The following is a 15,845-nucleotide window of genomic DNA, read 5'->3' on the forward strand; positions in this document are numbered from 1 at the left end:
ACAAGTTGCCTGTCCCTGATTTAAATGATTATCTAAATTTGTCAAACTAAAATGATTCAAAATTTGCTAAACTCTTATAAAATGTACTAAAAGGGGAAATGGGAAGGGGAAGAAGCGGCAACAATCCAGCACTTCAAAGTTTTATTCAGGAAGTCAAGGCCTTACCTAAGGAAAATGTCTTATGGGGATTGGTTGTCCTAGATCTGAACCTGCACAGGCCCATGCCCAAGGAAAATGGATCACAATCCACAGATCACTTGTACAACTCATGAAATGAATGCAAATTGCTGAAGACAGCCCAAACAGTATTTCCAAGCTAACTGATACAACTTATTGCAGGCACTTGGACATATCTTTGGGAACTTATTCTGAAGTGCAAGTATCTACTTATATTTGCATTTGATAGAAGAATCTAATGCAACCACAGTGTCTACAGTGAATATAGACACGGTAATGTAAAGAGCTGAAAAGGAGTAGTAGTTCAAAACATTCTGTGATAGATATGTTACAGGAATATAGGCCCGAAACAGGTGCGCCAAGAGGTTTGTCTTCAACTGCTTCAGGGGCATGGCGTGCACAGGACGTGTGGTCCCAATGCGGCCGGAAGCTGCTCAGATGAAGTTGTTTCTTGCCGGTGGCCCGTTCAGGACTGTAGCAGTGGCCAGCTTCATGCCCATTGTGTCTGAATGCTGTAGTCTTGGGCCAACTGGGATCTGATTGTGGCTGGTGCAGCCAGAGGCCGCTCCACGCTGCCCATTTGCTTCGCCCCATAGTTGATCAACTGCTATTGCATATGACAGTCCAGAAAACAGAGTGAAGCACTACCAAAAAAAAGTAAAAGTTTGTCTTCAATTGTGAAACCTCTGTAGCTTGCACTGCAGATTTACTTCTGTCTCTTTAGTTGATTATCACAGATTAAAAAAATCTCATTGATATATGTGAAAAATTAGAAGCAACATAGCTACTCTATTGGCTGAATAGCTATTGAAAGTCAGAAGCTTTTGCAATTATAATAAGATTGTTGGGTCAAAGATTCTGCAAAGATAAAAAAACTTAAAAGAAGAATGAGGAAACTGAAATGAGAAATCCAATTTCTAAAATAAAATAAAATCACCAATTGAAAATAAAAACTGTGCTTTCGCTACTTAAATGTTTCAAAGAAATATGTGAATTGAAGATTGAAATTCACTGTACATTTATTTGGGCAATGGGCCTTGCTGGCAAGGAAAGATGCCCAGGAATAGGCCTCTTATCTTTCCTTTTTTTTGCTTTTAAAAGATGTACCTCAATCCCCTGGAAGTGGGGAAAGCATGCACATTACCTGCTTCACTGGAGGGATGAGCTGCTTTGCGAGTGAAGGATTTACCATGGCTTCATTTGTCATCTTGTTCTGATTGTTGGAACAGTAGTGATCATCTTCTATCGTGATTTGTTCATTCTCCTCTGCCTCCAATTGACTCTGATTAAAACGCAGGGAACCTTTTAGAATATCCTTGATCTGTTTGTTAAGGAGACAGGGAAAAAAACCACGCATTTCAAATGCATTCTAACATTTGCAACTTACTCACTGATTGCATGAATGGTTACAAGAAATTCACAGAAAGGAAAACTGTGTTTTTGATCAAAAACATTAAGGCATGATGGAATATTATAGCAAGACTGAGATGACACAGGAAATTCAAGAGACCAAAATACAGCACCAATCCAAAGTCATTTAAAGCAATGACCCATGTCATTGTTATTGATCCAAGCATTTTCAAGGACTGAATCAGCCTATCATTCTACAAACCTATAAAAGGTAGTGCAGGAGAAGGGTCATAGCTCATAACTAATACTTTAAATGAAAGCACATCTGTTGCATATTCTTCCAAGTACAAAGATACTGGAACAACCAAAACAGAAGTGTGGGGCTACAACTCTTTGGAAGCAAGGTTCCAGAACTTTGATGTAGCTCTTATGAGAATACTGTATAAACTCATGTATAAGTCTAGAAAGTTTTGTCAGAAAATCAATCCAAAATTCTTGGATTGGTCAACTTATGTATGGGTCAATGTAAGTACTGTATTGTAAGTCCTATCTAAAAAGGAATCATGTTTTTCTCTGAGTAGCAGGGTGAAAGGTGATACCTTAGTCCATCCCAGAAGCACCTAAAAGAAGCTCCAACCTCCTCTACTCTTTCTGCCATGGCACAGCTTCTGAGTTTTGAATGCCTGGGTGGGAAAATGGTGGTGGTAGTGGCTCTTTGGTGCTTCCTCTCAAAGGAGCACCAAGAGGAATTGAGCTTTGAAGGATGTGAATAAGACATTTGTATATGTTTGCCAGGATCCTTTTTTGCATGTGTGCATTTTCTTACCCCTGTCAGTGCCTGGTTGCCTCTACACACATAGCACAATCAACGTTTACCATAGTCCCCTCCTCATCCATCCAATCTTTAGGGTGAGCACAAACAGTTATGCCTGCTGGAATTCTGTAAGTTCTTTGGCAACACTTTCCTTTGCATTGTCCTTTATATCCTTTGTTACATTCCTCTTGACTGGATCATGTCAAAATCCATAATTTTGGCCTCAAAATCTGCATTCAACTTATACACGAGGTTGACTTATAGATGAGTATATACAGTACTTTTATCTTAGGTTGTGTGAACAGAGACTTAGCAGCAGAACTGAAAGCAATAGCAATGAAGACACCATCTGTTAAAATGTGAGGGCTTCTTAGGTCCTACTTCTAACAGGAGGGTACTTTATCTAGGGTACTCCTAGAACACGTAAGCCCATCAGAAAGTAGTTAGCCCTGGCACTATTTTTAGATTATTGACTGCTTTATTTAAATACCTGCCTCAAGCCCTTAAGATTGCATGGAAGGGTACAATCAATAAAACAAGTGAAAACCATTTAATACCATTTGAATAATTTAAAACAATATAAAACAATTCAACTGATTCAAAATATTGCCCACAATCACACAGACTAAAAAACTAACCCTAACCATTAAGTTTCAGATGCCTAAATGAACAACCACATTTTATCTTAGTCCTGAAATGAGTTCAACATCCGTGTTAACTGGGCTTCCAAAGCCAGGACATTCCACAGCTGTGATGATACAGCTGAGAAGATCCTTCCATACATCTCCAAATGCAGCTGCAAGCCAAGTGACAGAAAGGTGTCTCCCCTATTGGTAGATCTTAAAAACGATAAAGATATCAATATTGGGACAAGTATTCAATTATTGGGATCATAACCATTTAGGACTTTGAAAATCATCAGCAATATCTTGAACCGGTACCAGAAACATATTGCCATTCAGTCCACTTTCTTTAAAAAAGAGGTGTAATATGGTTTCTGTACAATGTTCCTGAGGACAATCTAGCTATCAGATTTTGCACTAGTTGCAGCCACTAATATAAGTACAATTGTGGTCAAGTTATTTATCAAGAAATTATCATGACTGGCAGGCCAGTTAACGCTGACCAAAGCACTCTGAATGATGATGAACACTTGAGCCTATAATGACAAAGATGAAGTGAGGAGTACTCTCAAGCTGTGCACCTATTCCTTTAAGCAGTGAAACCCATCCAAAACAGGTCACTTACCAGATGCCAAGATTTCAGAACCACTGATCAGGATAGTGATATAAATTTTTGCTGGGATCCAGTTTCAGTTTACTGTCTCTCATTCAGGCCATTAAAACATTTGAGCATTGGCTTAGCACCTGCACAATTTTACATGCCTCTGATGACAAAGAGAAACTGGGTGCCTTCAATAGCACCCAGCTTCAAAATTCCAGATGCTTTCATCAATTGTTTTTATACAGAAATAGAATGTGGACACTGTACAACTCTATGTCATGCCATAGATTAACCATAGGGCAGAATAGAGGGTTCCTAGTGCCACAGTCTATGCCTCTAATTCCCATTTAACAAAGTTGATCCAATAAGATATCATGACTGCTCAGAGATTCAAGAGGATCAGCAGGGTAGTCCTCTCCTGACTTTCCACAAAGCAGATCATCCAACCAGTGCAGTAGAATCTGTTAATTGAGTTTGGTAACCATACTCTCTGCAATAGTTTTCTCCCATAGTTTTAACCCCACTGATCGTATTTAGAGAAGCAAGGAGCTGGAAATAAAACTGCATTCTAATTCTCACAAGGTCCACAGACTCATTAATCATCCTAAGAGTTCAAAGATTCAAGCCTAACTAGCTCTAACTGTGAGACCCATATAACTGTGAGACCCATAGTTAAGTGATCTGAATGCTGAATAACCCAATGGTAAAATCAAAATAAAACACAGGCTATAAAAATGTAATTTATTGAACATAAACATTAGATAAAATAAACTCATTCTATCCACAACTATACCTGCTTCAGTCCAGCCAAAGAAACCAGAACTTCATCTTCTTTCTCCAAATGTTCTTGCAGGATGACTTCTTGAATATTTCCTGCAATACCAAAAACAATTATCCCATAAGAATACAAGACTATCAACCAGCAGGCAGGAATAAACTGACTCCTTCCATGGTGTCTTAGGAAATCGTTGAACTACAATTCTTATCTGCTGTGGCCAGAAAGTTTTATTACTACTACTACTACTACTACTACTACTATGCTGGTTAAGAATGTTGCAAGTCGCAGTACAACAGATGTAGAAGGCACTGAGATGGCTGGCTGGGTACAAATGTATACACAATCATGGTAGGCTACATAAGGATTTGATTATCAAGTACAAAACAAAACATGTATTCTTATCTGATGCCACAAGTTCTGACCACAGGTATGCTTCTTGCTGGTTACAATAGTGCTAGAATGCCTTGCCCTATGAGATACAGGAGGTTTCTCTTCCTAGTGATATCTTCTTCAGGCTGGTTGGTGCAGAATTTTTTATTCTCACAGACTTTGCCTCCTTCTAGTTTTATATTGTCTAATGCTTTTTTAAATCTATGGTCTCCATCTTTATTGTTTATTGTTGTTTGCCCCTACTTCTATTTGTGATTTTAAATTGTTGCCGTCTGCATAGGTGCTACAATGATGAGATAAAATTTCTGAAAAAATAAGCACACCTTGACATTAATAGTGCCATGTTGGATATACCAAACTTTGAAGCAACTCTGCCTAAAAGCTAGGCCAGCTTTCCCTGGACTGATGTCCTCTCCTATCAACCCAAAGCAGCATGGTCAATAGTCAGATATTATTGGAATGTGAGATTAATCTAGGATCATTTTAGTAAAGATAAGGATAGTTTCCCCTATAGCTCTAGTCTGCCACCTCATTGTAATGTGAGGTGACCCTGACTTCTTGAAGATTCTTCCAGTGAGATGTAAGCTCTGACAGATTCTACAAAGTTGGAAAAGCTTTGAGTACTTTGGACCAGCATGTCTGCTGTTTGAGGTCCAGCTTACCTAAGGGCAGGGAAGCTCCTTACCAGAAGCTGGCCATCAGGTGATGAGCAACAGGAACTATGAGGGTTTATGAGTATCAATGAAATCACAGACATTTAAGAAATTTAGGGTAAATCATGGTTTGTTCTTTCCAATTTACATTAGACCCTGATGTCAATTGGCCCATCATCAATACACTGCTCAATGTTTTATTATTCCCAATTTATTCAAGATGAAAACTTTTTCATTTGGCAATATCGTACATTATAGCTGAATAGGTGCAGACCACTGCATGTGCAGTCAGGTTTCCTAACTGCTTGTATTAACAGAGTAAATTAAACATATGAGTGAATTCTAAGAATCAAGTTAGACCAATTAAGTCACGTAGACATAAAAAAGGGAACACCTGGAACAACAGCAGATGGGATATTTAAATCTAGCTATGCAGGCAAGAATTTTATTGTGATTTTTCTTGAGTTTGAGACTTGCATTTGTATAGGTAACCTTGCACTACATACGTGACAAAATGTCCATCTGCTACTATTTCTACGTTGAAATTTTCTTCCTACCTGAGGTTGCTCTTATCAAACTGTAGTACTTGAAATCTCAGTCTTAAAGATAATAAAATTTTAATGAGCTATATTAGAATGGCAGAGGGCGTGAAGCCTTGAAACATCTTTTCTGGAACAATGAGCACTGATATCGCACAAATGAATTATGAGGGATATAAATTATTTGCAAGGCAAACAAAATCTGTTTCAGTGTCATAAATGGCTTTCTTGAGTTATGGCCTATCTTGTTGAAAAGCAGATGAAAACCATGATTCTATATCAGGAAATCTGCAATTAATATACATATTTCCGTATTTGTCTACTCTGACAAAATATGGCTTTGTTTCCAAATACATATGTAGCAAAAGGTGATATATTTCTGTAATTTTTTTAAAATACAGATTAGGATTTAATCACAGATGCTAGCTGTAAAGATGAATGACATCAAGAATTCATAAACACTTCAGGGGAGAAGATGTAATTTGCAGCCCACGCTATTTGGCCAAGAATAATGATACATGCCTCCTTCAAAACCTGAGCACTGAATTCCAAAGCACACAGGATTATATTAATTTCCAGGGGAGAAGCAGTTTTGGTCTGCTGAAGCAAAATCAACAATGAAGCTTGTGGTCCTTTAACAAAAGTATTATGCTACAATACATTTGTTTGTCTTTAAGGTGCTACAAGATACTTAGTTTGTTCTGTCATGTAATGGAAAAATAAGCAACAAAATGGGAGGGGGAAGTAGTAAAGGTATTCTCGAGGAACAGAACATCTTGTTTGACACAAAAGCTACAGCAGAAAAATATAATGGACTCATGTGCCACTGGAAATATGCATTTAATGTGCACAGTCTATAGCAATATGCTACAGTGGGTAAGAAAACATTAGTATTGGAAAAATCTGCTCTCACCTGCTGATTTTTCTATGTAGCTAGAAAAATAACAACCCCACATATTAAAAAAATATCCAATCCATTTAAATAATGAACTTGAGAGCATAAAAAAACCACACAAACGGAATGCTTACAGGCCTTCCACACACTGAGACCTAAAAATCAAATGTAACTTATTAACAAGTCTAAGATGTAAGCCAAAGTTTTCTTTTAGGAATAATAACATGTCCTATGTCATAATAAATCAGAATTCCTATTGTGAATTAGCTACAACACTAATACAAAAAGGGTGGACAAAATGCTGCTAGCCATATGTTGTTGGACTTCAGCAAAGATGGGTAGGGCTGATGGGAGCTGTAGTCCAGGAACATCTTTGCCCAACCTGTGCTAAATTATTATTATTATTATTATTATTATTATTATTATTATTATTATTAAACTTTATTTCTATAGCGCTGTAATTATACACAGCGCTGTACAAAGTCGGTAAAATTAGGAGTAAATAAAAGCCTGCCCAAGGTGTACATTCTAAGATAATAACAATTAAAAGAGGAATAGATAAAATTACCATATAGAAAGGAAAAAAACAGATTAAAAACATCAAATATCAAACAAATCACATCACATCAAATATTGTCAGACAATACAAACAAACACACACTATGGCGGGTTACAGACCACCCGTTTGGGGTGGTCTGCACCCGCCCCTTTCCCCAGTGTATTGGGGCCACAGCAGCCAGAACAGCAGACGCTGAGGCCCCGATCCGCCGCTTTCCGGGCTGCGGGGAAGCGGCAAAAGGCCGCTTCCCCGCAGCCTGGAAAGGGGTGTCCTTGGGGCTTCAAGCCGTGTGATGGCTGTGCCCAGCGGTGCAAACCAGGAAGGAGCTCCACGCTAAAGGTGCAGAGCGACGACTTCACGTCCGTGCCGCCCCATATAGAGGCGGCGCGGTCATGATGTCGTCATGGCGGCGGCCGTGTGGAATGGCTGCTGCCATTTTGTGCGCGCAGAGCGCGCACTAGGGTTAGGGGGGTGCAGAAGCACCACCCCTTCCTAACCTAGTACGCGCTCTGCGCGTACTATATGGCCTGTCTGTAACGGGCCATTGTTCCTAACTCAAATGAGCTTTCTGGTTCATTCACAGTTTGCAGACCCACAACTTTCGCTTCTTTTGTCCCTAATTAGCTAGTCATAAACAAATGAACTATGTCTTCTGACTATGGCTTGCTGTGCATGGTGATGGTGCTTAGTGTGACTATTGTATAAGACATAAACCACAGACAGAAGGACTTTTTCTCTGTCCCACCACCGGCATGGTTGATGAGGACATGGAAGAGAGCCTTCTTAGTACGCATAAATGATTTGAAACTGTTTAAGAAAAGTATAAATTTCAAATATCAAACCTTAATTTTCCATTTTTTATAAGGGACACCATTTTGCTATGTCATTATATTTAATAGGACTTGAGCATACATAGATTTTGTTATCCACGGGGGATCTTGGAACCAAACCCCAGCATATAACAAAGGTCCACTGTATCTGCTCTCACACTGTGGAACCTCTTTCCTCAGGAGGCTAGGTTGGCCTCCTCTTTGACCTTTTTGTCAGCAGGCTAAGACCTTTTTATTTAAATAGGCCTGGGTCTGCAGAAGGATCACTTAGTGAAGTGTGCTGTACCTTTATCTTAGATTTTGGCATGTATTTTTTAAAAGTGCTTTAAATATTTTAATATGAATGTCTATTTAAAGGTTTTCAAACTTCTGCACAATGTATTGTTCTAACCATATTCTTGTTTGGGTCTACACTCTAAACCACCTTGGTTTCATATGGGAAGACAGGCAGGATAATGAATAAATGAGTAAGTTTTAGTTCCTCCCACTAGCAGTATGAGCTTCTGACCAGCATATGCTATCATAAATGATGGTGTTTCACTGGAACCAGGGATGATTTGCTGTGTGAACTGGTCCAGTGTATGGAAGATCTATCTACTACCTTTTGGTCACCTAAAATAAGGACCTATAAAACCCTATACTGCTTGAGTTAAGATTAATTGAAGGCTGTATGCTCCCATACGAGCCTGCCCAGGTTTTGAGACATTTAGGGGAGGCCCTCCTCTTTGTTCCACAGTCATGTCTGGTGGGAATGCAAGATAGGGCTTTCCCAGAGGCTGTTCCCAGGCTCTGGAACTCCTTAGAAAGTCTCAACTGGTTTCATCCATTGGATTTTTTGGCAACATGTGCAGATGTTTTTGTTTCAGTAAGCTTTTAGGAACTTTTTATTGGGGAAAGGACCTTTAATAATTATACATTTTAACTGTTTTTCCCCTTTTCATATTTCATTGATGAAAACCTTTAATTGTATGTTTTGATTTTTGAAATCTGCCTGTTTCTGCCTGAAATTGATGTTTGGTTGTGAATAAATCAGGTTTAACTGATGTAAGATACAGTTTACCAGCTATGGTATTTATTATTTTATAAAGGTATAAGAAGAAAACGCCATCTCTGCCAGTTCCATATCTGTAAATGGCAACAGGAACATAAGCACCTTGTCAGAAAATTATTCATATTCTCTGCTGATGTCTGCCCAAAAGTTAATAAGGGATTTTCTTTGAATGCGGCGTTTAAAGTAGTACCAGTTGAATGCTAAATCAGCTTCCCTTTTTCCTTGATTGATAGTCTGACAGGTTGAAAGTATTCTTCTTCAAAGGGATTTGCAATCCAGTTGTTCTCTTCTGCAGGTTATGAGAAGAATTTTTGGAAATATGATTTTAGTCCTTTCAAGTGTTCAGTTATTTTCTTGTTATTTTCTTGCTCATTTCCTGGGAGAGCTATAGCTTGTTTTCAGATAGAAAATTGTGTAAAGTTTCAAATACTGCAGGTTGGTCTTTTTCAATATATGGCTTCCAAAATTTAATTTTTAAATCATTGATTCAATTTTATCTGAAACTTTGAAGATTGTTATCAGACTATACTGAAGACTGTTTATTTGTAGAAAAATATCTGGTAAATATGCAAGTGCCTGAAGCTAATCACAGCTGGGTAACGTGGAACCAAGTTGGAAAGGGTGATCTTAAAAAACCCCAAACACCTCTGGTAAGGACTTTATCGGGAGAGAGCCACCTTACTTTTATATGGAAGAGCAGAGTAGAATGAAGACTCATTATCTCTCCACACTGCTTTGAAAATCCTCAACTTCATTGACTTTGACTAAATAAAATTAACCACTCCAGCTTCAGTAAGAACAACTTACATTTTACCAGGGAAGTGGTTAGATGCTAGCCTTTGCCTGTAGATGCATCAGTGATTGCAGGTTATACTGAGGGCTATCTTCATGACATGCCCGCAAAGTAAAAACATCTAACATACACTTGTCCCCATCAGTGCAAAGCCCACAATAATTAGACCAATTCATAACCTTTTCTTTGAACTAACAATCAGTAGCATTAATTATATCTTCTTCTCTTGTGCGGTCTGATAGAGGTTGACAAAGCAAAAGGGTTTCTTCAATTCCATTGCCTTTCATATCCCTTGCAACAACAAGCAAAACAGCAAAATAGCAACAGCTGTGCTTTTGTCAAGTTGAATAACAAAGAATTTACTATTTTTAATTCTGCCTATTACTGTTGCCTCAACATCATCACACATATTCTGAATTTTTCAAAATGTTGTATTGTTTGAAAGAAAGATACTGTTCATTTTCCTCACAGGTTCTTCTTCAAGCATACACAGAATGGCATCTTTTACACAAGGAGAAATTAAATTCTCAGCTACAGAATAATTCTTACCACATCTAGTAATAGGATGACTAATACAACAGGGAACTTCAAGTGTAATTTCATTACCTTTGACAGCCAAAGAGAGGCATTTCTATTAAAAATCTATTTTCTTTACATATACTTTACAAATATTCCAAGATTTCTTATTTCATTGGAAGTAAAAGTCTCTATTATTTAAAATAAAGCTGATGCCCATCTCCCTTGTGTGCAGCAAGATGAAAGAATATAGTAACTCGTAGGGGGTTAAAATGCCTGTTTAAGTAAGGACTTGTGCTCTTTGATCATACCCCAAGAGAACAAGTTAAGATACAATGTAGGTACAGAGCTCTCTACCAGAGATTTGTAATACTAATTTTTGGTGGTATAAAGAAAAATAATGATATGCTCAGGCCTGATTAATTTGGGTTATGTTCTAAGGTTCCATTACTACATTTAACTTACAAGAGCTTACAGAAAAGCAGAGAACGCATCTCCATTAGCTGTGCTTTTATGTGAAAAGGATAATTTTTTATGTAGAAAGAGAAGTTGTGTACACTTAAAAAATAAAGTTCAAGAAGGCTATAAATAACCAACTATATAAGATTTATTGTAGAAAACAAAACATTCATATCTTTTGAATGGTGGATTTAATTTCTAAAGCTGAATTTAATCTAACAATGATATATATTTTTCATAAGCAATGCTGAAAGACTGCATCTGTTTCTCACATGTGGGGCAGGGGGGTAGGAGATTTGTTTTGTTTGTGGTCTACCAAGATAGATCTGGTGAGTTCCAGTGAGTAAAAAGTTACTGGATAAGATAGATCAGGTGGGAATCATGAGGCCCTCCAGATGTGGTACTGCAAACCCCAGAACACTGCATAACCGATCTGGGCATGCATGCCTCCCGTTTTGACCCATGTGCCACTCCTACCCCTTATGTGCCACATGATTCTCCCCCTTTTCCCCCGTGCATGTTGCTCCTAGCCCCCCATGTGTGAGAAATGGAGCAGCACACTCTCCTCGGAAGTCCTGTCCCTAGCACCAGGTGACACCCAGTGCGGGAATGCCACTGCCCTAAATAGGATCAATATTGTAGAGAAACATTCATGATTTGGAAACATTTCTCTCCCCCTCTAGTTCTGTCTGAAGATTTGTCTGTTTTTGATATCTGCATAAACCTTACACTTTATAAGCTTAAGCTTAAGGTTTTGCTGGTGTTTACCCCTTTCATTTAGTTTTTATTAATCCTGTATGTGTGCCAGGGCTGCAAAGTGCCACAGGAAAGAAACTGTAACTTGTAAAGGTCCAACACTGGGAGAGATTAACTGTTTACCTATTGCAAGAGTGGTTCTCCTCTGCACTGCAGAGCGGTGTTCTATTTTCAATAAAAATGGAATCATACAAATATCTACTGAGAAGCAGGCTCCAATGAGACTGAAATGCGGCAGTTGAAGTGGAATAACAATGCTATAATTGTGTAGTGTAAATGGGCCTGGACCTCTGGTCAGTAGAGTCAAAGCACTCTTCAGGAGCTCTGCTGAAGAATTAATAGACAGTACAACTTGTCCAATCACACTTCTTCAGTTTAATAAGTGTGATTTCAAAGTTATTCTTTCCTAACATACTGGGCAAATTTTAAGCTTATTCTTTATTTATCAATCTCTATTAGAAGAAGCAATTTATCATACTTATAAATGCTGTATATAGATTATTCAAGACACCACATCCATTTCCATAGTAACATAGCAGCAATAGTCCACATATATAATTATATTGCCATTATGTGGTGCAGGAAAAGAAGGGAATGGACACTTAATGACAATGCTTTTGTATAAACACACAAACAAAAATTACCATTCTAACCATCTTTTCCTCCTTTACATGGAATACAATTATAACTTTGACAGTACTGAATCAAACCCATGGTAACAAACTGAAATCTTTGAACAGAAACATTGCGTCATCTTAGAGCTCATTCCCACTATGATTTAAACCAGTTTGCAGATTGGCTTAAACTGGTTTATATGTGCCTCGTTCACATTTGAAATGTATTTAGTCTGAAACAATCTGAATTGCGGTGAATCGGCGCAATTAAAAAAGAACTGGTTCTTTTGGAAACGGATCAAATACAAGTTCTTTTGAAAAGAACTGGGTTACAAGCATGTTCAACAAATGTGAGCACATGTCCGATCACAATCGGTTCACCCAGGATGGAGGGGCAATGGGCAGCGGGTTGGCAGAGGGGTGGAACATACTCGCCCCAAAGGTCTTGCCAAACTACCCCCTCCCCCCTCTCAGCGCTCGAGGAGGTTCATGGGGCTCCTTAGGATTTTAAATTTCCTGTGCTGTCAAAGCAGCTATTTTCCACTTCTGATGGTGTTTTGGTGCCCTTTTTGCCTGTGGGGCAGAGGTCGGGGAAGTAGGGGAAATATAAGTAAATAAGATAAGTAAATATATAAATAAATAAATATAGTCTTCATTGTCAGTGCCTTCTTACCCAGGTGGGTGTTCATCATCTTTGCACAGTATTTACACATGGCTTCCAATTCATTCAGTTGTCCTTGGAGAAATGAAACCTGAGCCTCCAATTCTTCTTCCTATAATAATATTTTTAAAGAAAGCATAACTTAACAATAATAGTATTGTAGTATCCAGCACAATTTGTATGTATTTTTCTATTAAATTCAGGACAGCGTACGTGGCCTCTCCACTAAGCCACCCACCATTTTATCCTTGCAACCACACTGTTTTTACAAAAGAAATGCTGCAGATATTACTCTCTAGGTATGAAGAACAGTAGAGAAGCCCATCTATCTAGAATCATCAGTATCTAGAAACCCTAAACAGGTAAGTTTCCTTTGTAATTTTAACATTAAAAAAAATTAAAAGACCATATTTCCAGCACACCAACATGCATGGTTTACTAGTTAACTGAAACATAAACATAGGAAGACAGTTCTCTTTATTTTTTCCACATGTCTTCCCTTGCATGATTTTGTATTCCTTCATTATTCAAAGACAATGCAGACCTGATATTATTGTAGGACAACATTTTCAGCAGGGAAATTCAATAAATTCTACTACATCTCAACCCCCTTAATCCTGACCCTGTATTTAGTATTGTAACTGATAATGCCAGTGTGGTATAGTGATTTGAACGTTGGATTATGACTCTGGAAACCTTTGTTGGAATCCTGGCTCGGCCATATAAATCCACTGGGTGATCTTGGGCAAGTCACACTCTCCGCCTCAAGAGGATGGCAATGGCAAACTCCCTCTGAAGAAATTTGCCAAGAAAACCCCATGATAGGTTTGCCGTAGGGTAGCCATACTGTAAGTCAGAAGTGACTTGAAGGTACACAACAACAACTGACAATGATGTGCCACTTTCTCTAACACATGTCCCCAAATTTCTGAAATCAGTCTTGGGGTTGGATCCAGAGGAGGCTTGTTTTCCTCAAGTACTACTAAAATCAGTATCAAGTGATTTTATTCATTATAAATTATTATAAATAAGGGCCCCATACAGACAAGCCAAAATAAAGCTGCTTCGGTCACTTTGGAGGTATGCTGTTTAAATGACATACACATCTTAAGGGGCCAGAAGCTGCGCCAAAGCCATGCTCCAGTCCTAAGGACTGGAGTGTGGCTTTGGTGCGGCTTCCGGACTCTTAGGACGCATGTATCATTTAAATAGCATACCTCCAAAGTGATCCGAAGCAGCTTTTTTTTTTTTTGCCTGTCTGTAAGGGGACAAGTTAATTATAAATAAGGTAATCTCTATTTTTTAGAATAGAAACTTAGTGTGGTTCATTTGCTCTGGATCCTGTCTTCTAATTTTAGGGCAGTTCCATGCTTTTCGAGTTTATAATTCTGTCTTCCTCCAGGAAATAAGCAATTAAGTTTTTATAGTTTTAAATTATCAAATTTTCAAAAATGTTGAACAGGAGTATCCTGTATAAAGAACTTTTGAACACTGCGCTTTTCTAGGTGTTATTACAAGTACTCAGTTTGGACAGACAGTCATTTGGAAATGTCTTGTAAATTACCATAATGCAAGGTGGCCAGATTTTGGAGTGGTATTAATTGCATTAATTTTTATACATTGTGAAGCTACATTCTGATCGGCTGCTTCAGTCATCTCTGTCTGCATTCATTTCATACAACAAATCATAAGGTCATCACACATTTCATGTTTATGCTTGTAAATGTTACCATATACTCTGTCATCCCCAGATTAGTCAAACAATGCAACTGTACTCTAGTGTAACAGACAGATGGTCTAGACTGCAAATTGTGTTATATTTCTAGACATGGTTCAGTGACATTAAATTAATGTAGATTTTTTTAGCCGTTATCAGCTTTACATTTGCTAAAGCATGCTACATATCTCTGATGCCTTTCCAATGTCATCATAACATTCTTTGTGTGGAAAACAGCACAAGAATATTTGTGGTGCTGTTCTGATATACTTTCACAGACTTTTAGTAGAACAAAATGATCAACCCATGAAGCTATTCTGCAACACTTTTCCAGACTTTTATCAAAGAAAATGATTGACCTTTGTATGAGGTGATGCAGACTTCTAAATTTAGATAGAACCAAATAAACAGAAAAAACACTGAAGATGCTGACCTCACTTCAGAGAAACAGTGGGTAAGAAGTACTTGAAAAAAATATGTTTGTGGGTCCAACAGTGAAGAGGAAAGTAGCTTGCTGTTGAAGAACATGGACACCATTTCATCAAAATAAAAAAGGCCAAAAGTGTTGTTGTTTTTTTTTTTTTTAAAAAAATACAGTTGTAAAGGTCTAGGATGGGTCCAGTTGTAGGTGCTGGACAACTCACTACCTAATGAAACTGTCCTTAGTGTGAGCCTTAAATGGCTTCCGAAGTAAATTTAGGAATAGTCTTTTCTCAAGATCAGCTGTCATGTACTACATACAATGAATACAGTTTTTGAATTCACAGAGATGTGAGAAGCTGCTTGCCATATACTTCCACGGAGAAAATAATCTCAATAATCTTTTCCTCCAGTCCATCTGCCTTGGTCCAGGCCTCGGAGGTGGAGAACTGCTGGACCTGATCCCATTCCCCACCACCACTCCCTTCTCCTTTTGTGTCATGTCTTCTTAGATTGTAAGCCTGAGGGCAGGGAACCGTCTAACTAAAAGATTGTATGTACAGCGCTGTGTAAATTTACAGCGCTATATAAATAAAGGATAATAATAATAATAATAATAATAATAATAATAATAATAATAATAATAATA

At 38.1% G+C, this 15,845-nt stretch overlaps 1 protein-coding gene across 8 annotated transcripts in view; it reads right to left on the reverse strand.

The window, feature by feature from the left end:
- TBC1D5 (TBC1 domain family member 5) overlaps positions 1-15,845 on the reverse strand; it is a 304,630-nt gene that overhangs the window by 7,368 nt on the left and 281,417 nt on the right. For all 8 annotated transcript variants that reach the window (XM_042474674.1, XM_042474672.1, XM_042474673.1 and 5 more), the window contains 3 exons: positions 13,072-13,171; positions 4,359-4,438; positions 1,322-1,498 (listed from right to left, as the gene is read on the reverse strand). In XM_042474674.1, the coding sequence (XP_042330608.1) occupies positions 1,322-1,498; positions 4,359-4,438; positions 13,072-13,171 (357 nt within the window). The remainder of the gene's footprint in view (positions 1-1,321; positions 1,499-4,358; positions 4,439-13,071; positions 13,172-15,845) is intronic.

Source organism: Sceloporus undulatus, chromosome 6, assembly GCF_019175285.1.
Source record: "Sceloporus undulatus isolate JIND9_A2432 ecotype Alabama chromosome 6, SceUnd_v1.1, whole genome shotgun sequence".
Classification (NCBI taxonomy): domain Eukaryota; kingdom Metazoa; phylum Chordata; class Lepidosauria; order Squamata; family Phrynosomatidae; genus Sceloporus; species Sceloporus undulatus.